Source organism: Alligator sinensis, unplaced genomic scaffold (assembly GCF_000455745.1).
Source record: "Alligator sinensis unplaced genomic scaffold, ASM45574v1 scaffold708_1, whole genome shotgun sequence".
NCBI classification, from domain to species: Eukaryota; Metazoa; Chordata; order Crocodylia; family Alligatoridae; genus Alligator; species Alligator sinensis.
The window spans coordinates 1,600,298-1,622,982 of NW_005842183.1; the positions used below are offsets into that span (position 1 = coordinate 1,600,298).

Consider the following 22,685-nt stretch of genomic DNA (forward strand, 5'->3'; position numbering starts at 1 on the left):
GGCCTGCAGAGGCTGGCGTTGAAGTGCCTGCGACTCCCCAGCAGCTGCGGCTGAGCGAGCCGTAATGCTTGTAGCGAGGGGTCCGTTCCAGTAGGGTTTTGCACAGCCTTGAAAGCCAGAAGAGGCCGTCAGAGCATCAGGCCCAGCCTCTGCTGCCATCCAGGGCCCATGGGGCAGCAGCATCCCCATCCCCCAGCGCAGCCTTCGCAGGTGGGCCTCGGGGCCTGTCTCCCCGCAGAGCAGTGACCACCGTGCTGCCCCGTGTCGGGGAGAGTCCGGCTGCCCAAATCTCCCTGGCACTCGAGCTCCGAGTCCCTTTGCCCTCGCCCACTTTCTCCGTCTTTGTTTCAAGGCAGCGACTCACAGGAAGGCTCACTTCTGCTTCGGGCAACAGTCCAGCGCCTGCAGCTCCGCCGTGTCTGCCTAGTTCTCACCGAGCATCTGCTGGTTAATAGACTCCCGTGCAAAAAATCTGTCTTATTTCCCAATAGAATATCTTACTTCGGTTTGCCTTCCCATTGGGTTTTGCTGCACCTTCCTCTGCTGGGTTCTCCCTTTAAAAAGGGCTTACACCTTGCAAACAAGTTGCCTCTTGCTTTTTAAGGCATTTTTTCCATCCCTCAACTACTTTCTGTACACCACCCAAGTTTTCAGGCTCTTTTTTGGTGGGAACACCAGAACTGGCCCCAGTATTTCACACACCTACATACTGTAACACTACATCTACTTTAAGTGCCACAATAGCATGCTGTGCATATCCAGATACAAGATTGAGTTTTAAGATTGAATTTATGAAACAACAGATCTTTGGAGTAATTAAAGTACAGTAGAGATGCCCAAAATCTCCGACTGTTACAAGGTTTGTGGGGACATGCAATGAAAATGGAATATCCCACTGCCAGTTATAAAACAAACTGGACTGCAGAAGCCAAAAATAATGGTCACTTGGGTCCCTCTTAACGAATCTGAAGCATTTTATTGTTTTTGGTCTGAATATTAGTAGCTATTGTACAACAGTTACCATAGAGATTAATTTTGCATTTGTATTTCATACTTACTGCTATAGGAGGACGTGTTTAAAAAATGCCAGAGGAAGTTTCCATTTTATTGGAAGTGGGGAGAGAAGTTCCATTATTAAGCTTCTCCTTTATAATTTCTAAATGTTCAGTTAAAAAGTTTTTAGCAGGTAGGTTCGAGTGACAATGCATGTGACAGTGTCTGGCAGAAGCAAATCACTGAAAATAGGAATTTTAGGCCTAGCCCTTGATGTCTTTCCACAGACCTTGTGATCACAAAACTGGTTTCAGAAGATATTTTAATGCATCTTTGAGCCAACTGTTTGTTAACGTGGACACACACAGTCTGGCGGAGAAAATTCAACAGATGTTTCTGGTAACAGAGTTTCCTCTATTCTTCTGATTTAAAAGTAAAAACGAAGCCTCCTAATTTCATCTACTGTACATATAAACAGGCCAGATGACTTGGTAACAACTTTTGCCAGTTATATGTGCTCCCTAGAAAGAGACAAGCAGAGTACCCCATCTGTTTTTCGACTAGACGTGGCTGGATCCATCTGCAGCGTGGCCCTTCCCAGCACCACGCTCCCAAGCTACACAGGTGTCATTCATTTGAAAGTGTTACATAATTTACCTAACATATGAAGAGCAACATTGTTACATGCACTTGAAACAGTCAAAGGAAAACCAGTGTAGTGCTTAGACACTTATTTCTCTGTGGAGAAAGCCCTCTTCATCAACGGCGGTGGTGTTTTGCCGACGTCAAACATCATTTCCAAAGGAGGGTTGTTGAGGCAGCACCAGTCCGGGATGCGGCCCGTCTGGCTATAATATTCCTTGGACACCGAGCGGCTTCCGAGGATGTCTTGAAGTGCTCCAAAGATGGCTGCTGCGTTGTTGACAAAAAAAAGACACTTGGTGTTGGTTTGCCATATTGACTCCTCCCCAGCCAGCCTCATAAATCTCAGCCATTTCAAGATGCCCAAAGGAAAGACAAAAGGCTGAAAATACCCTTTTTTAAACATATGTTGTAGCTCACCCAAGCTCGCTTCAGCCCACACCCGTCTTAAGTGATTAAAGGCACAGAAGAGTGGCTCTCAAGCTTCTTAAATGGCAGGCATCCCTCCACCATCGTTTTGAATGCGGCAGCATCCTCGGTTCAGAGGCACCGTTGTGCTGCTTCAGTTTACCTCAGTGATTCTCAACTGGACGCCGCGGCTGCCAATGCAGCCAGGTGAAGGTGCTCCGTGTGACTCATGCACGGCCAGACCAGGAAGGGGCACAGCATGTATGCACGCTCAGCCTGCACTAGGGTTATTCAACAAGCCTAAAGCAAGCAGGACTGACAGCTGCTGCCACAGCCCTTCCTGCTCCAAACCTGCACAGGGGCTCCTGGAAGCAAAGACGCATGGGCAGGTGCAACTGTCCCACGTACTTCTGCTTCCGGGAGGAGTGAACGTATGTGGGGGTGTGGAGGGAGGGCTGCAGCACAAAAGTAGCTCTCCTGCCAGCTTTAGGCTCATCAGAGAACTGTAACGCAGGAGAAGCATGGGCGTGCCCCAGCCCTGCACGCACTTTTACCTGGCCACAGCAGTGGTGCCTGTGTTGCAGCACTTGAGGTGCTCTCGCAGCACCCGATTGAGAACCACTGGCACAGACACATGAAATAATTATACTGATTGAAAAGGGGGTGGGAGAGAAATCTCCCATGGTCCAGCTGAATCCAATGCAACTGTTTCTTATGTGCTATACCCCTTGGCAGAACAGAAACTAAATCGCAATTAATTCATCACTTGTTTTATATGCGGCAAACCATTGTGGGTCCAGCTTCACTTATGGCATGGTAGATGTGGACAGACTACGCAGTTACAACAGATCAGCCGAGAAACCTTTGTGAATGCCAAGTCTGTGTCTGCCTCCTTCTAGACTAGTAGAATTGTTTGCTTACTCACATCTTGAATTCACCTGGGCTTTGTTGCCGGCTAAATGAGCAGCCAGGCAGGAAGGCCCATAACTTGGTGACAAGGGCATTCTCCTAGGAGCTCAAAGATGCAAGTCTCAGTCCCTTCAGAGTCAGAAGGGCCTACAGTCCAAGGTCTCTGGTTTCCTAGGGAAGTCTCCTTGCTGCTACGCTGTTGGACAGAAGTGGGCACCATCATCATCATCATTTGTTCAAGAAGGAATGATGGATACCGTGCTTTAAACTGGACTCAATGCATTGTGGTGCAGGCAGGCACTGTCCCTCCGAGTGATCTGGATCTCGGAGCTTACTTCCTCAAAGCCCTGAGGTAGACGCAGGAATTCAGACACATTGCTGTGCCTAGCAGTTCCTACTGGCTGGCCACAGGTGCCTCCCTGCTTAATGGTAGATGCTTGAGATGGCCCTTGGGAAGCACAAGATCTCCTCATTCACTGTACAGGGCTCCTTGGCACCTGACCCTCTCAGTTCAGATCCCTGTGGAGGCAAGGTGCCTTTATTACAGGCATAACCACATGGAGCGCAGACACGCCTGTGGCCCAATCCCAATCAATCTCCAAGTGCTTCCACAGGTATCTCCTTTTCTCAGGTTAATAAACTTTCCCCAGACACCCAGCGCTGTAAGTAAGTGCAAGTATGTCACATATTCATGAGGGTAAGTTTGCACTGGCCACAGAGAAGTCAGTATACATTAGTTCAGCGTTTCTCAAAACAGCAGGGTGCAGGAATATATGAAAGGGTTACGAACAAATCTTAAAAATGGATTCTCCTTCGAAGAAGAAAAACATGGGCAACCGTGGCTTTTCCCTTGCAGGCTGGCAGAGTTCCAGCCTGCGAGGGGCTGCTTGGGGCCCCTTGTATCCCACTCATCCCCCTCGTGCCCCACACCCTGGGTCAGGAGTGAGGGGCACCGGGTTGGGACTGGCCATCCATGTTAGGTTGAAAACCACTGCATGAGTCAACCGGTATGTCTCATCAGGAAGTGGAGACAGCTGGTACCATCATAATGAACACATTTCGTTCCACTGGCTCTATACCCCAACCAGGCCTTAATTAATGATTTTTATAGATATTTAACACCACAACAGGAGGAAATAAAGCGTACATTTATGTCCACATTTTGTCTCTCTATAGATAGACATAAAACTTTCAACCCCTTAAAGTGTGGGGGAATTGGTGTTCAGTTCTTCTGCTTTAACTGTTATGATCTGCAGGCTCCCATAGTGATGTAAGTGAGCCAAGTTGCTTTAAATTCTGAATGACACAGGATTGAAGTACAGTTTGTTTGGCTCCATTTGTAACCATTACATCAGTGTCAGACGATATGTCTGCCCACATCCTTATTCTCTACTCTACTATATAAAATCAGTTTATTAGCTGAAGCATCCAAATTATTAAAACAACATTTTTGTCTGAGCACACTAAACTGCAAATGCTGCAAACACCTCTCAATTTGCTAATTTGATTACCAAGTCGTAAGATAGCATCCAAAATCCAACTTGTGGCCTGAATACTCTGTGTATGTTGCAAACACAAGTTGTGTGGTATGTTGGAGTCTTTGATTAGCCCAAGACAGGCAAATTTTCCTTTGATTTGCCTTTCTCCCCTCCCTTGGAAGGAAATATACAGTTACTCCAGCAGGTGGGAGCTTTGAAGAGTTACTTTATCGCTGCCCTCGCGTGGCAGCCATTGGATGTTACCACTTGATGAGCTGACATGTTATGATACTGTTAGCAATGCAAATCTCCTGCCCTCCAGAAGTCAAGAGGGAGCTTTGCTCTTCAGGACTTTGACATGAGGGTACAACAACTCCAGAGAACTCAGGTACAACGGGTAACTTTGAAAGCATTTAAAAGACTTGTGATCGTTTGCTCATTTCAAAGCCCACTTTTCAAGGCTTAATTTTCCCTTCAGCCCACTGATCAGCGTTAGTTTCCTCCTTACCTCCCAGCCACGCCACACAGTTGGGTTTGGCAGGTGGAGTGTGAATTCGGAAGGTCTTTGTGGCAAGTGCTTCTTTGTATTTTGGCTTATCCACCAGGTACCTAATTTCAGCCATTAATCTATGCAGGAATCCTGGCAGCATAGCGGTGCCTCCAATAACGACCAAGTTCTCAGCCAACTGCTTCCTGGTGTCTATGGGGCACTGGTACCCAAGGGAAGCAAGGAACGGTTAAATGAAGCTATGCAGACAAGGTTGTTAGTAGTTCAGCACTGAGCCACAGTGCTAAATTTCTGTTAACAAAGGGCTGGATTTCCTAATCCCCTTATCTACCCAGATCCCTCCTCCACCCCACACACAGTCCCACGCTGCAAGGATCATCTCCTCCAGCAAGAAGTGGATGGGACAGATCTCAGCGTGCCTTTCAACACCACGGTTTGCTATGGCTAAAGGGAATCCCCTAAGGCAGTGTTTCTCAACCAGTGGGGTAGGATACGAAGGTTATGTAGGTAGGACTTCGACTCATTTGAAAATTGCCGTTAATGATTAATATAATACTAGAATGCATGTAAATGTACAAATGCACTTCTTGGAAAAAGTGGGGTTTTGCTTTTATCATGGTGGGACTAGGGTTTTTTGACAAAATGGTTGGTGGGATACATGAATGACACATGTCCCCAGCAGCTGGGGGGGCATGGTGGCAGCAGGAGCATGGGGGCAGTAACCGTGGCCCTCCTGCAGACACCACCAGCGCTGTCGGCAGCGGGGGGTGGCAAGCGCTGACCAGGGCAGCGTTGGCGATGGCCAGCAGCAATCTCTGACCGCCTGCCAATACCACTGGCAGTGTTGGGGGGGGGGCGGCGGCGCGCGCATGCGCACGGCGGGCAAGTGGCGTCTGCCTGCAAGTGCCAGCAACAGTGCTGGTGGTGCCTTTTCATAGGGGGTGCACCACCACACTCAGGGGATGCATTTGCACATGCATGCACCCCCTACGTGTTGCCAGTAGTGGGACATAAGATGCAAAAGACTGAGAACCACTGCCCCAGGGGACTGAGAGCATTCACTTTGCATCACCCTCCAGGCCAGGACATCATCACAAGATACTGTGGCCCTGTGGACCAGATCGAGTCTACAGGGCTTCTCAAAGGCCAGATGACTCCCTTCCAGTGGCAGTGCAGCAGTCCGCTGGCACAGCTCTAGAACCTGGGCTGTCAACTCTGCTGCCATGCACCTCCCTTTTCAGTGGTGATCCAAACCCCAGAGTTCAGCAACAGGCAACGGAGTGGGGTGGGGGACAAGCAATAGTGGCATTCACCCCATGTTCCAGAGCCACACCAACCCAGCAGCTCCATAAGCTGTAATTTACTGCTTCATGGACCACACATAGCCTACAGGCCACCACCTAGACATCTCTGCCTTAGGCCAAAATCTAGAGACTCAAAAGTTGATCATATTGAGGCCCTAACCTGATGAAGCCTTGTAAGTCTGGAATACCCAAATGAACTGCCCTCATAAATGATTCCTCATCTACCAACTGATTCAAACGTATTTATAACTGCAGACAAGCAACTTTAAAAATTATACAAGAGATGGAGCATTTCTACCTCACAGCCCGTTTTCCCTTTAATTGCACAAAAACGTTGCTTCTTATGAAGTATGATGTGCCAAGAGAATTTCTAAGGGCATTTACACTGCAGGCTTCAGGCTGGTGTGAGGCATTACCTAAACTAGCTTCACACAAGCCAGCTCCAGCATTGGTGGCAGTCTAGCGGCAGCAGCAGAGGTCTGTGCTGCTGCAGTTGGCTTGTACTCAAGCTAGGCTGTTCAAAGCCAGCTGAGGTATCTCTACACATTAAAGCAGCTGCCTGCAGAACAGACAATCTCTAGCCCAAGCGAACCTCTTAAAGAGGAGGCTGATATCAATGCCATTCAGCATTGAGCAAATATCCACTACATGCGTTAGTTTTTAAACTAACTGTATGCCTAAGGCAGAGAACTGACTTATCCACCTAAGTCACACTTGCAATTAGCAGAACTACTTGAGAGCTTAAGTGTCTGATAGGCCAGGATCTACATAAGGCTACAGCAATTTGTGAGCCTAATTATTTTGTGGAAATACCTGAATAAGAGAATCCAGGATTAGCGTTGCAACTGATTGCTCTTCATTATCCTGCTCAAACAGCATTTCAACAACCGAGTCTCTGTTTGAAAGACAAAAAGCGAGGAGTGTTAAGCAAGGTACCAACATGTCTTGTCATCTACTTGCTCTCCCCTTGTTTAGCTGTCCTCAAACTCCCATCTCTCTTGTTAGACTGTCGACTCTCTGAGGCAGGGACATGCTTTTTGTTACTGGTTTGCAGGGCACCCAGAACAAGGGGCTCTGCTCTGTGCCTGGGGTTCCAGGAGGCCCAACAAGTAAGGGCTATTCACAATAAGAGTGCTATTACATCGAAAAGACTGAGGGACATTAAGCCACAAAATCAAAGTGCAAATGGCTCGTCATCGAACACCCCTAAACTGTGGATTAATTAGAGGCTGCACCCTTCGAACAAGTGCATGCTGCAAACCCACATGCATGAAGACAAATGCTACAGAATTATGCAGTTTCACTGACAAAACCTCAACCTTAATTTTAATGATTTCTTAACGTACTGGCACTTCTGGGCATCCCTGCGATAATATTAATAATAATGCATTCTCAGCTATTTTATTTCTAACCTGATAGACCCAACGACATGCAGAATCTTCTCTCCATCTAAAGGGTAGTCCACATCTGGAGGTGGTGAAGGACGCTAAAAACAACGCACATTATTTCAGAAGTGGAAAAAATAGCTCTTCTTCTGCTTTAAAGAGGTCATTTATTCTCTACCTACCTCAGCGCTGCCATCAATGTTGAACTTTGCTGCTTGGATTTTCAGTCCTCGCTGGAGGTCACTCACGAAACAGGTGCGTACTTTATTAAAAAAGAGAGAGAACTGGACTCTGTTTTGTTTTCCCAACTTTCCCATTACCATCAAGTTGCTTCTCTTACATAGGTTACGACTTCTACTACTTGGATTTTATTTAGTTACAAATTCCAGATTCCCACGTGTGCAAGGTACTACTTTTTGGTTCTGAAGAACTGTGACAGTACCTTTAATCAAGGTCACACTCCAGCTAGGATGAAGTAGTCCGAATGAAATAATGCTCATACCATAATCATGCTGAGAGAAACAGAATTTTCTTTTTCAATCTATTAAAGTCTGAGGGCCGTTAAGAACTATGCCACAGGGTGGCAGAAATAGCATACTGAATATGAATCAGCAATTCCAGTCTTACTGCTTCATTTTAAATGAGATGCTGCCAGATTTTAATGATCTGTTGCCACGTGATGTTATTAGTGGCACAAATCTATCCTCAAACTCCAGAGGGGCTTTTCTCCATGGGACATTAACAAAAGGGTCAGAGTCTATATACATCACAGCAGCTGGGTGCATAATTACACCAGATCCTGATAAATAATCCTGTAATGCAATTCCTCCATTAATAAAAACACTTTAACAGAAACACAAAGAACCATTCTACCAAGTAATAATAATATACCAGGTTATAAAAAACAAACCCTATGAAAACAGCCAACTACTCAAAGCTACATTTGAGTCTAGAATTCAATAAATTCATTTTCATGGCTGATAAAATATTAACAACATTTAGAAATGGTATCTTTAAGGTACCAAGTTACTTTGCCCTTGACATGGGATTTTCCTCCCTAGCTTGGCCCAAGGAGTACGTACTATTTCTCCTGTTAAAAAGGTCTCCTATGAGTTAGTTCACTCATTTTTATTTTCTATTGAATGAACTGTAAAACATACAACACATGAAATGCTAGGTAGCATTTTGTACTGAAAACAGGTCCAATTTGTAATCTATTCATCACTGAATGTTTCCCAATATTTTAAACTCCTTTTACTCTTTATTTTCCATTTTGGGGAAATTAGTGTATTATGTGGCAAATAGAACTTGCCTTCTTAAACCATTTATGCACAAAAACTAACTTGATCTTTTAATCCAGAAGTCAGAAATTCTTAACAGTTGTCTTTGTGCCCAGAAACAATAGAAAGTTAACGTATCCATGCTTGCTCAGTTTGTAGAAGCTAAATTTGCTAGTGCTATAAATCCCATGTAAATGTGTCCATTGTACAGTCTATAAATAGCCATTGGGGGGTGGGGGGAGGCAGGGGGGGAAAAAAAAAAAAAATCAATCAAACTATTAGTATTTAAGAAGTCCAACATTAAATTAACCTAAACTACTAACGGATGGGTACACAAAAATAATTTAGTGCTCACAGTTTATGCACAAATGCAGCATAAAACACTAAGCTATAGCAGGATTCAAACCCTCAAGTCTAAATTTATAAAGACCGATGAAATACAACAGCCCGAGCATCTACACTATAGACAGCGCTCCAAGTTCCTCTGCTCAGGAATGAAAGAAAATGGACAGGAATATAAAATAAAAACCTACACGTTCAGCAGCAAGGCACTACACATTGTTAAACTGATCTGTGGAGAAGATGCAAACTATGGTTGCACGAAGTCGGAAACTTTACCTTTTATATCCTCTACTATGTCTTCTGGAACAGAGCCTGAAATACAGGAAATAATTTAGAACAAAAGCACTTGAATAAGTGGAAATAGAACTTGCAGAATCAAACCAATACTTGGAAAATTGAATGTAGTACAAAAATGCAGAAACAGCATTTTGATGACAGCTTCAAAAGGTTTCTAACAAAAAAAAAGGGTTTATGTGAAAAGGGTAATATGTTGTTCTCATTGAAAATATAACAGGCAACTACTACGGAGCTTTTCCAGAGACAGCTTTTACTTCCAACAAGCTAACTGCTATGAATGTTACATTCATAACAAACCAGACTCGTTAATTTATTAATGGGGAATTAATTAATGGGAAGAGGAACCATGCAAGTAGGAGCATGCTAGACTTGATGAAGAAACACTAAATTATTCTGTCTGATGTTCTCAGCAAAAGAGGCAAGGGGATTAACTCACCTTCCCCACTAGGGTTATAAAAAAATGCATTTGCATTACATTAAAAGTGAATCTTACCCATTACTGATGGGAGTTTTTGTCCTTTAGCTAATCCTGTGTCCACAGTGCACTGCTCCAATAACTGATAAGCCAGCTCCCTAAAATGTTGTAAATTAAAAAAATAATAAAGAACAGTTAAACATGCTGTATCCATCCAATGTCTTTGCACCGTACTGATAATTGCAGTATTTATTCCCTCTGGTTTCCCATTCAGCTTCCAACCTGTTATTTCTAGTTCCCATTGCAGCCATAGCAGCTAAACATTTTACACCTTTAAAATGCAATAGTCTCACCAAGGAGGTTACACTAATACTTAATCCTGCTCATAACAAACATTTGCTGATCAAAAAATAATGGTCACAATCAACTGACAGAATTGCCCTGAAATGCATAATTGTCAACTTACTTGTGAATAGCCTTTCCTCCCAGGGGAAGGGCACCCCAGCAATTCAAAATAGGGATTCCTTCATATATCTAGAAGCAGCTGAGGAAATCAGACTATTCTGTAATGGGTGTTTTTTCTGCATGAAGGCACTAGCACTGAAGGCATTTTCTTCATATTGTCATTTATCAGTTATAAATATTTCCACTAGATGATTTTGTCCATAATTTTAGTTTCTGGTATGAGAAATGGATTATGCCTGTTCTTATTCATGCTTCTCCCTGGTCAGAGGTCTATGGCGTTCTTAGCACATCAGGATGAGGACAGACCAAACTCTACCACAGAGCCAGAATCCTATGTTCCAAGCTGGCTTATTGGCCTGGCTATTTCTTTTTCTCCCCACACATTTTAAATCCATGATAGAAATTTTACTTGTGGTTATAGCTTTTGTAATGACAATTTTGTTTCTGGATTATTATCAAAGGATACAGGCAGCACCAGACTTTCTGCGTATCCACAGTCTAAAACCATAGCAGAATTAATACCGAGTGTCAAGAGAGACATCAGATGACTTGGAGCAAACAACACAGAAGGAACCTGTAATGAGAACAAAACGATTAAAGTACAGTGAAAAAAAATCTGAATGTTTAGAACAGCCGCTTCTCCCCAAATTCATAGTGAAAGGAAAAACTGAACAATCACATAACGAGCAGCCTATTATTAATTCAGGATTTGATCTAGTGTGACAATGCCCAACAAAATGCAGCTGGATGCTAAAATCCTTTGCCAGAATATTCACTGCTACATTATGTGCACATATGCGCCTACTAATACTGAACCACAGCACCACCTTGTAAGAAAAATAAGTTCTGAGTATGGAACTTATCCGAGGTCCCAATTATAAATTCTTATATTGTCACCAGAAGGGGTACCATGAAAAAAACTAAACGGGACTTGAAAAAACACTGTCAAAATCTGTAAGTAAGAATAAAGAAGGCAAACTGCATACTGGTTTTGAGGTGTGGTCAGTGGCAGCAAGCAGCACACAAACTGATTGGAAGTCCAAGAAGGTTACAGAGCAAATGGAACAGCTCTCTTTGCCAGTGGCTTCATGGTACAATATAGGTAGCAAGGAAGGAGATCTAAGTGATCATGTGGAAGTAGCTGTGACTATATATCTAGACTAGAACCCCAAGCCTCCAAGAATTCAATAAAACACACATTCAATCCCCATTCTGGACTGTAGGGAGAATGCCAACTGCGTCCAGCAGGTTCATTTGGCAGCCAGAAAATCTCTACATGGTGCTTGGCTAATCCTGCAAGCCCTGAGGCTGAATGCTTTTCCTTTCCCAGCCATATTTGCTGCTCCAGTGATTATACAGGCTCTGGTGCACTGCAAGGCACTGACACAGGGTAAGTGGCCTGTATACATTGTGTCTGCCAGTATTATGAATAACAAGGCTACAAGCCTTAATAAGGTGAGAACAGCTGAGCCAGGTTACTGCCAGTATGCTTAATCAACACCTTTGATATAGAAATCAATAGGATTTGGCAATGTCTTGTGCTACTGGCATGATTTAAATGGCAAGTGCTGTTAACAGCACACTGTACGTCCACAAAGCTCGTACCTACTGGCAACATTACAGATAACTGGATCACAACATACACTTATAAATGCTGACCTTGTATCACATGTCAAGGTTATTCATACCCCATCAAATGGCAATCGTACAAAAATGTGTGGATCATTTTCCATGTCTATCAGCCAGTTCGTTAGCAGGAAAACAGGTCTCAGAAAATCAAAGCAAAACCTTCCCCTCCCTTTAGCCATCCCTTTGAATAATGTATAAAGGCTACATTAATTGTCATCATCCTATTGCAAAGCAATGAAAAGATATTTCTTTCTTTCTTTCTCCTCTGCTTTTCTCAAAGATGATATAAAATCCATTCAAACTGCTTATGAAGTGTGTAACATCAAAATTACTTTATGTATACTGAGAAGGCATTATTCCGAGACAGTATATGATAGTTTAAGATTAGTTATGAAGTTAGGTTGGGAAGACAAAATAGTAGGCTGCATGGCCTTTGATTAAAAAAAAAAAAAACGCACCTTAATCTATCTGAATGGAAAAATTATGGCATACCTTTGCACTGTGTTTCCTATTAGAACTAGAATAAGAATAAGGTTGATAAACAGAGAGTCTGATCTATCAAAAAGATTTATTATGTGGAGGTCAGAACAAATTTCAGGTAAGTTCTTATCTAAATAAGTACAGCCAGGGGTCAGGTCAAGAGTTTGGCAAGGATATCGACTTATGGCAAAGGAGTTGTGAATTTTGCTGAGAGAGCACTAAGAAGTTTTAAATATAGACTCAAAGCTGCTGACAGTGCTCAATAGGTATTATTGAGTCTGTCAAAAATGGGATGACGAGAGCTATTTGTTGCCAAAAATAAAAAAAACAATTGATGGACTGTTGCTATTATCTGCTTTTTTGGTAGCTGCCATAAAGATTCAGAACTGATCAAAATCCTGCCTTCAAGGGCATTTCCCCACCTTATCTATCTCTTCTCTCTCATCTCTTTCCTAGCCCTTTGCTATTATCCTCATTTCTTTGACCACTTCCTCTCATGTGTCTGGCACCGTAGTGAATGCTTGAAGCATTACCAACATCCTTCAAGATATCTGATAAATAACCAATAAAGGCAATGAACTTTGATAATTATGTAAAGCACAAACCTCAAAGTGCCTGAACAGAACTCTGGTGAGCGTGTCTCTGAAGTGTGAGGGGCACAGCACAGATTCCACGATCACAACACGGCGGTCCCTGGGATTCACTAGCAGATGTCTGAAAAATAGCAAAATATATTTGTATAGATATACAAGTTATCAAGTGTGATTAGTAGATGATTGTGTACCTCCCATGACTTTCTGTGAAGCATTGCTGCAATTTATTTTGTAATTACTTTACAGTCAAAATCATGAAAAATAATAATCTGCAATTAGACACCACAGATCTCAGGGTCATATAATAAGCTTCACAACTTCCAAAGTGAAGCAGACATTATCCCATATCTATAGACGGGGAACCTCAGGTGCAGACAGGGGCTAGAATGTCCACAAGCAGATTTCATAGCTCTAAATATACCTGCCTAAACCATCGGTTTCTGAACAAATATAGCATAGAGCAGTGGTTTTCAACCTTGGGGTCCATGGACTGTCTAAGGGGTCCGCAAAAGACGACTATGATCAAAAGTATGTGACTACCCACACTTACAATTCAAGGGGGTCTGGCACCTCCATTCAAAATTTCCAAAGGGGTCCGCAAGTGAAAAAAAGATTAAAAACCACTGGTATAGAGGCACAAAAACTGTAGAACAGCACTTAGTGACTTGCCCTGTGCCGCACTTGTGGATAAATAAGGAGTGGAATTCAAATCTCCTGACCAGCAGTTCTGTGCACTATACTATCATCCTTTGCACAGGAAAAAGAAAAGGGAAAACATGTTGTCGTTACCCAATGATTGTGTGTGCGCTTCAGCACTGCAGAATTATTTCCCGCCACATGGAGCTTTCTTTGCACGGTGCAATTCTCAGCTGCAGAGAGAAAACCCCGGTGCAAAGGAGTTCCCGCCGCTCGCATGCAAATTTATTCCCCATTATTGGCTGTTTCTAAATTATTCCCACGTGGCGGCTAGTGATTGGCTTGCTAGCCATATAAGAGGCTTGAGCCGTTTCCGCCCAAGTGGGAGATCTCCGGGGAGGACCTCATTTAGGGGGACTCCGCATCCATCTTGTGGAGAACTCTGGGCCACGTGGCAAACTCTGCGCGTGTCTCGGAGCCGACCGGTGGTTTGATCACCCATCAAGAGTCTCTCCCCGTCACTGGACGATCCTTGATGTACCCCTGCCCTGCGCGCTTGTTGAGAGTCACAACACGGACTCTCGTATCGGTTTAAAGAGCTCTCATCGTTCGAGTTTTTCTTCTTTTCTTCTGTCTACAACTGTAACCAAGCAAGTTTTCCTGCCCGACCATCTATGGTGTAAGTAAACCAATCTTTAATCAACTTCCACGCGTCACTGCCTAATTGTAGTTCGCCGTGTCGACTTTCCCCGGCCCATGTGCCCGGGCTGCTGGCCACAGCCCCTCGGCCCCGACACACGTCAGAGGCTTTGCAGACAGAAACGTAACAAAATTGTTACAGGACAGAAATGAAGCCAATGATGGTTGAGGTCATGAGCAGGTATCCATGTTTTCCATTCGTGGCAAAAAAATGTGGATTTTAAAGGAGAAAATGGGTCCCAGGTGCTGGCAGGACTCTGTGCAAGAGGGTGGAGTGAGGCGGGGAGGCTCGATGCTGCTGTCACCATTCCCGGGAGTCCTACACCAGCTGTGCCACCATAGCAAGGCACCCCCTGCCCACCCAGCAGCAGCAGGGGGTGCAACTCTGTGCTGCTGTCCCCACTGCTGCCAGGCAGGCAGGGGGTGCCTCACCATGGCAGTGTGGGGCTCCCAGCGGTGGTGGCAGCAGCATCAAGCCTCTCTGCCCTCCTGTGCTGGGTCCCACCCACTGAGCTGTGAAGACCCCCAGGGAGAGGGCAGCAGGGTGGGGAACCCCAAGCCTGCAATGGGCAGCCTGCCCCCACCCCGGTCACCTGCAGGGTGGGGGAAAGAGGGGAGGCCAGGCTCTGCACTCCACTCTGGCCACAGCAGCTGCCACCTCCCACATGCAGCAGCTGGGCTTGGGCACTGCTGGGAGTGGAGGGGTCTGCAGGCCCTGGCCCTGATCCCATAGCCCTGGCAGCTGGGGGCCCCCTCTGCAGGTCACAAGTAAGGGGCACCAGCAGGGCTGGGAGGGGTGAGGGACTGTAAGTTGTGGGTGAGGGACACCAGCAGGGCCAGGGGGCTGTGGGCTGGGAGTGAGGGGCACCTGGGGAAATGGGGGAATGCAGGTCAGGAATGAGGGGCACCAGCAGGAACAGAGGGTGTGGATCAAGAGTGAGGGGCAGTAGTAGGGCTGTGGGGTTAGGGGGCTGTGGGTTGGGAAAGAGAAGCACTGGCAGGGCCTGGGGACTGTGGATTGGGAGTGAGGGGCAATGGCAGGGCACCAGCATATCAGGGCTCCTCAGCACCACAAAGCAGCAGGGGGGACAGCTACAGCTTGAGCGGAGGGGGCAGGGGGAGCTCTGATTTTCCATGATAAAAAGAAAAAAAAAAAATCAAATACCAAAATATATAGGTATTTAGAATTCATTTTATTACAGTGATTGAGGCACTGACAGGCTTCCAAATTGCTTTAAGATGGTAAATGTATCAGTAAAACATTGTGTTCAACTGATACCTAGACACACACATATATAGAGAGAGATCTATATCCAGATATCTATCTAGATCTATACACATACACACACATCTATATCAATCTCTCTCTCTATATATATATATATCTATATAGATACACACACACATGTATATATAGATATGTAGTGGTGTTTCGTTTTAATTGTAGAAACACATGGATTTGTTGTTTTTTTTTTAATCAAATAAATTGGGAGAGGGGTTAATTGAAGAATTTGCAATTTTTAAACCGAGAAAACCAAAATCCCTGGTGATGAGGCACAGTAACAAAAAATATATGGCCTCAAGAGAAGTCAAGTATTCCTGAGTACGGAAATGGAACACAGGAAACCAAAGCATCACAACTGAGCTCAGAGAGCTAGTTTGCACTAAGGGCAAGGAGAGAGAAAGATTATTTCTGTGAACACAGATATGTTGTACTCAGGTGGCAAAATCCTTCAGGACTCTGTTCAAGATTCCACTCAGCAGACAGCAAATCTCAGACTTTGAATATTCATGTAGTAATGATTTGCAGCATCAAGTCCTATGCGACAGTCACAATTAAGTCAGTGTATTTAGATTGTTTTAAAAGTAAGAAGGCATCTGCTTCAAAGGAGGTAGATGCCCTGACAGTGAAATTCAGTTCAAATACTGGCAACAATAAATAACTGCTTCTGAAAGAATTTAACCAGCTGGCCTCCTACCAAAAACCACTTGCTACCTATTCGTCATTTAGGAAACTCCTTCTCAGCTTTTCCTGAGTACCCTTGAAAACAGATTGCTTTTGCAGCATGTTTAAAGAGAAGCTCAACAAAAGCTACTGATCAGAAGAAAAAGAATATCCCAATATCTCTTACCTGAAATACAGCATGTGAATAAATTCCTTCAGATATGAATACAACTCTTCTGTATTAATATGATGTTGAACAACTTTGATAGGCTGCAAAAAATAATAAATATCTATAACCAGTTTAAATTCAAGACAAAAAGGTATACTGATCAAACAATAGGAAAAGTTTCCAAATAGATCTCTCATCATAACTTTATCCTAGAAATGATCTTACTTGAAATTTTAAAGAAAAGTACTTTTAAAACTGATCTATGTCCATTTTAATGCAAAGGAAAGGAGCCAAAATGACAGTTGTGAAGATTTATGTCCTCCCTCAAAGGAAAAAGCTAGCACAGGCAGAGGAAGTTCCCCACTTAGTGTCTCAAAGAGATCTGTAGAGATTACCTAATGGACCAACCCACACTAATTCTAGTAACATGGATGTAGGTCTTGCTTGAGTATGGACTAATATAACCACCGGTCCGTGCACATACAAATCACACTGAAGCCCTACTAACAGCATGAACTGACATAGGTCCCAATGAATAGAAACTTAGGCACAGGATATATGACATGTGCAGAAGTGCTGGAAAAGTAGCTCATTAGTTTTAGAGGAGCCTCCAAGGCCAAAAGACAAGTGAACTGATGAAATCAGTGGAGAACACCAAAACAAAAATGAACATGAGTCGGCAACGTGATGAAATGGTCAATAGAGCTAACCACACTCTATCATGAATTAACAAGCACATCACGAACAGGTCCAGGGAGGTGATATTTCCCCTCTATGGAGCACTGGTGAGGCCTCAGCAGAAGCCTGCGTTCAGTTTTGGGCACCGCACTTCAAGAGGGATGTGGATAACCGTGAAAGGGTCTAGAGGAGGGCCACGAGTATGATTAGGGGCCTGCAGGATAGGTCCTATGAAGAGAGGTTGAGGGACCTAGATCTCTTCAGCCTCCATAAAAGATGGCTGAGAAAGGATTTGGTGGTCATCTACAAATATGTCAGGGGTGGGGTGTCAGCAAGAAATAGGAGATACTCTGTTTACCGAGGCACCCCTTGGAGTAACTAGAAACAATGGCCACAAACTGACAGAGAGCAGATTTAAGTTAGACACCAGGAAGAAATCCTTTACCGTAAGGGCTGCCAAAATCTGAAATGGGCTTCCAAGGGAGATGGTGCTCTCCCCTACCTTGGAGGTCTTTAAGAGGAGACTGGACAAACACCTAGCTGGGGTCGTCTGACCCCAGTGCTCTTTTCTGCCCGGGGCAGGAGGCTGGACTTGATGATCTGCTGAGGTCTCTTCCAACCCTGAAAATCTATCATGAACGATATGTGCCCCCAGAGGCTGGGGGGGGAATGGTGATTGTCCACTGGCAGTGTCAGTGGTGGTGGTGGCATGGTGGTGGCGAGCGGTAACCTCCCACAAGCACCATCGGTGGCGCTTCTCTCAGGGGGTGCACTGCCAATCTCAGGGGGTGCACATGCATCCCCTACACATCGCCAATGAAATCTAGGCATTTGGATGTTTATCTTGCTGGGATCCTTTGACCCGAGCTGACTTCCTGCCCCTGGGGCAGGGGTCTGGACTTGATGATCTTCTGAGGTCCCTTCCAGCCCTGATGCCTATGAAATCTATGAAAGATTAGTGTGACTTGGCCACAGGTGTCGATGTCTGATAAGACGGTTGCACTAACTGGTTCTTCCTTTTTGTGTCCTTGTCACAAGGTATTTAGCAGAATTCACATTTCTGCTGCGGCTTCAAACTTGTGACCTCCGGGCTGTCAACCATGCACCTTGGTGCCCACACCACCCAGCCCCCTGCATTAACTGATGAGAAATAGGAAGTGGAAGATATCACCTAAATATGTTTTAGGAATTGATGAAAACTAGGATGTGTATGCTGGGAACACAGAGTTATATTGAACAATGTATAAAAAGGCGCCTGGGAACCCTTAACACTTTGTACTGAGCTTAATGGTTACGTTCATGCCTGCAAATGACCTAGTTAGCACCATGTACCAGTTAGTCATGGATGCTAGTGTCTAGGTTCGTTTATGGAAAATAAACCTGACTGAGTTCTTGTTACTAAAAAATGAAGCCTGTGGTCTCTTTCTTGGAATAATGAGCTAATTAAAGGCATGGCATCACAGACTATCCTGATGGTATGGTATGTGTGCATGCTAACTGAGGGATCCTGACATGACTGGTAATGCCTAACCCCTAAACAACAGACAGAGCTTGCCCTGACAACACTGGTGACACCCCGGAGACCTACAATGGACACTCGCATGACAAATACCATAAGGCTCCAGACCTGCAAAGGTTTACATAAGAATTTAACCTTATGCCCTGGGAGTCATAAGTTGTTCAAGAGGATGATACATACTATGTGCAAAGTTAAGCGCACATCTTCACTTTGCAGGATTGCAGCATAACTGATTAATTTGATGATGACTTAAATGACCACTCCTCCTCTTTTTATGTTGCTATGACTCCAACAGCACCAGGTGCTTCCCTGCTCTGCCCAGGTGATTCACTGTGTTGACAGGGAGCCCCCACTGAGTGAACACCGTCCAGGACTGGAGCCCTGCCCTGTCAGTAATGCTGAACGAGAAAAAGGAAATGTCCTGAGGGACAAGGACAGTGAGAGGAATTGCAAGAACCACAATGGGAACACCAACACCTTGAAAACTTTTCCCTACTAGTTACCATATAGCTTGACATTTCTAGCTTGTGGACAAGTCCAGCAAACCTTTCATCTGCACAAGCCATATTAACCAGCTGTTTGTTCATATGACAGAACCATAATTGTCCTCAGTGAGGCCAATTTTCAAAGCAATTGATTAAAACGTCTCAATTACAAAACACCAAAGAGATAATGAATCGTGATTAATAATGGAAAAGGCAAAACATTTATGAACAGGCTATATATTCTTGTCAAAGCTTAAAAGTAATAAAAACCACAAATAATTGAATTAGTAAAGCTTTTCCAATAGCACATTTTTAAAGAGCGTCACCTTGGCTGTGTCAGATCTCTTTATTTCACTAGGAATAATACATCTTGGTCCCGTCTCTCCTGCAAACCCACATCTGGAAAAAAAAAAAAAAGCAAACACTTTTAAAAGTTGTAGAATTCATACGTAATTCAAGTTTAAGAACTGCCTATACATTATTAACCTGGCATCTCAAAGAGTACGGGAATTTGATCATTAATATAATTAAAATAATTTTGAAGTCTAAGGGGTGTTTTATATATGATTTATTTATGCAGTCAGTTCAAATTAGCAGGATTTTATATCACTTCACTGATTATGTCTTCTCTACTGCAACAAAGAAAATTCCCTTCACATTCACAGCTTGTCATGCTCATCTCCACTTGACTTTTATCATCTTCATTCAGTACCAAGGGATTAGCTCCCACCTCTGATCATCCAACCAGAAAGTTTTAAAAGACTGGTGTTTTACATATGCTTTACTCCTTTTGAAATAGCTCAGAGATCAAACGCCCTTACACGGAGAGCTTTAAAAACAACCAGAAATCCACTGGACTTTGAAAGTGCAAAGTAATTAAAGAGATCCATTAATATTTTGTCCTGAACCAGGAATGCATTCAGGATTTTCTTAAATCAGTTTTGGGAAGAAAAACTACTAAAGGAAAAACTAGCTGTAATTCACAATCTGATTTTTTTTTTTCATGTGTGTCAAAGTTTTGTTAAGTTTTTACTATAATCACATCACATATACTTGCATCTTTAGGGGTTTGACCACTAGTTTTAAGGCCTTAGATTTTTAAGTCCTATGCAATCATTCAAAAATTTAGTTCAAACTGATATGAAAATCAATATAACACCCATCGGTATCAACAGGTGTGTTTGTAGGTGTTTGCCAATATGGCGGTGACCACAGGAGTGGACCTAATTCAGGAGGACCATAAATACAGCAACCAGTTTGATATAGGGCTTGATGCCTCAATCTCAGAGAAACACAAATTACTTCTCTAAACAGGTCACCGAAATCAGTGTATGAATAACATTTTTTAATGTGCTTAACCATTTGCAGGAACAACATTCTGTTTTCATTCCCACAATTTTTTTCTAGTGGAGGATAGGGGGCAAAATAATAAGTAGCAGTACTTTTCTGACCCTCCATTGATGCTTTTGAAAGTAGATATTTTCTTTTTTAAAGAAGTCCAGCACTGGGTATCCACTTAAACGCACGCAATTTTTTAACTGCTGTTATTTTTGAAGGAGTAAAGCAAACATAAAGCATCAGTAAGGAGGGCAATCAATATTTTGTCTTGGCATTTTGATACGGAGAACACATTCAGGTATTATTTACACCTGGGTTTTAACTAGACCAGGGAAAAGGGTTTTTTGGGTTTTTTTCCCCCCCTCACCCCCTTAAGAACTAGCTAACACAGTAGCTATCAACCTTTTTAGACTTGAGGCAGTCCTGGATAGACTTGAGACATCCCTCAGAAAATGCTAGGTGTTATTTCTCACTCCTTTTTGAATTCAGAAAAATAACAGAACCGCTTTTCTGTTGCAAAAAACTCAGAAAGACCATCACTGTGGATTTCTGTTTGAAATCTCTGGGCTTATCTTAAAATCACAAAGACGTCAGGGCTGGAAGGGATCTCCAGAGGTCATCGGGTCTAACCCCCTGCCTCAGGCCGGACCATCCAAACCATCCTATACAATCCATCATCTAACCTCTCCGTAAGATTGTTGTCAGCCCTGACACAGCACTGACCTAACACCCTAACCCAGGGGTGGGCAAAATGTGACACGTGGGCTGGATCTGGCCCGCCAGGCCATTCTACCCGGCCCGCGGGGCCCCTACAAAATTAAGAAAATTAATATTTATCTACCCCTGGCTGCCTGTCATGCAACCCTCGACGGCTTGCCAAAACTCCGTAAGCAGCCCACCGCCCGAACTAATTGCCCGCCCCTGCCACAGGTAAAGCAGAGGAACCACAGCAACCCGCATCCTGCTTCCACGAAATGTTGTTAATATACGCGCAAGCGATCCTGGGTAGACGGCCACGCTTGCAAACCTAACAGTGCTGACGCTGTCAACGCGGCGTCCTGGGAAGAATCTCGAGGCGCCGCTGGGTGAGAATCGCCAAGTCGAGAGCTCGTCTCGAGCGGGTGCTAAGCAGCGTTTCGAATGACGTTAACTAGCTCGGTTTAACAAACAGCGAATCTTTTCCTCGCCACGCGCAGGCGGCCAGTGGGTCACTCGGCGTGTGCGTCATCCCCGAGCCATGTGGCAGCGTCCTTGGTAGCCACATACGTTCCTGCAGCCCGCCACTCGACGCAGCCAGCGATCGAACAGTCATCCACCACCGGCGACGCGGCACGTGTTTTGCCGCAGCTGCAGCTTGGGGGGCCACGAAGACCCCAGCGGCGGAGCCTGGCCACACGCAGACCCTGCCCTGCCTGCAACCTAGTCGGCAAGGCCCGCCAACAGCACGGCAGGTTGCACGTGGCTCCAAGTGGTTTTCTCCAATTTAAAAAAAATCCCCAATTTTTGGATTTAAAAAAAGTAACCGAAAATCCATGTTTTCCCATGATTAAAATGGAACATCACTCTCTCTCTTTCTCTGTATACGCACATATTAGTGGTGTTTCATTTTAATCCTGAATAAGCCCATCCTGCTGTGACCTGGGGGAATCACCCCCCAAGTCAGGGCCACAGAGCCCAGCCCTGCCCCACAGCAGTCATGGTAGGACCCAGAGGGTGCCCCCTGACCCCATGGGTCCCTCCTGCTGTCAAGGCCACTGAGCGCCCAGCCCTGCCCCATGGCACGTCATGGTACAACCCAGAAGGTGTCCCCTGCCCAGCCCCGAATGGACTCGTCCTAATGTGACGTGGGGGAATCACCCCTCCAGCCCTGCCCCACAGCGAGTCATGGTACGACCCAGAGGGCGTCCCCCTCCCCAGCCCCGAATGGGCCCGTCCTGCCCCCGGGGAATCACCAACCCCCCCGGCCGGGCCCAGGCGCCGCTCACTTGGTGAAGGCCTCGCCCAGATCTATCACCACCGCGGTCTTCTCCCCGCCGCTGCCCAGGCCCTCGTAGAGCGGCATCACGCCCAGTTGCAGGCGCCGAACGG

The 22,685-nt window shown here is 44.7% G+C and overlaps 1 protein-coding gene across 1 annotated transcript; it reads right to left on the reverse strand.

Moving 5' to 3' along the window:
* Positions 1-956: 956 nt before the first annotated feature.
* On the reverse strand, positions 957-22,679 carry ACTR10 (actin related protein 10 homolog). Its single transcript, XM_006026240.3, has 13 exons — positions 22,583-22,679; positions 19,586-19,658; positions 16,596-16,678; positions 13,141-13,249; positions 10,893-11,000; positions 10,428-10,495; positions 10,040-10,119; positions 9,526-9,561; positions 7,810-7,889; positions 7,655-7,728; positions 7,056-7,137; positions 4,939-5,140; positions 957-1,905 (listed from the first exon to the last, which is right to left on the reverse strand). Exons 1-13 carry the CDS (start codon positions 22,657-22,659, stop codon positions 1,724-1,726), a joined length of 1,254 nt encoding a protein of 417 aa, XP_006026302.1. The 5' UTR covers positions 22,660-22,679; the 3' UTR covers positions 957-1,723.
* Between the last annotated feature and the right edge of the window lie 6 nt (positions 22,680-22,685).

What these genes read in the sequence shown, in the direction of transcription:
- ACTR10 (XM_006026240.3), bottom strand. Translation starts at nt 22,659, where the DNA reads ATGCCGCTCTACGAGGGCCTGGGCAGCGGCGGGGAGAAGACCGCGGTG. An exon ending in ATTCACATGCTGTATTTCAG is followed by an intron (nt 13,250 to 16,595) that starts GTAAGAGATATT and finishes GCTATTTTTCAG; the next exon opens with ACATCTGCTAGTGAATCCCA. An exon ending in ACATTGATGGCAGCGCTGAG is followed by an intron (nt 7,729 to 7,809) that starts GTAGGTAGAGAA and finishes CGTTGTTTTTAG; the next exon opens with CGTCCTTCACCACCTCCAGA.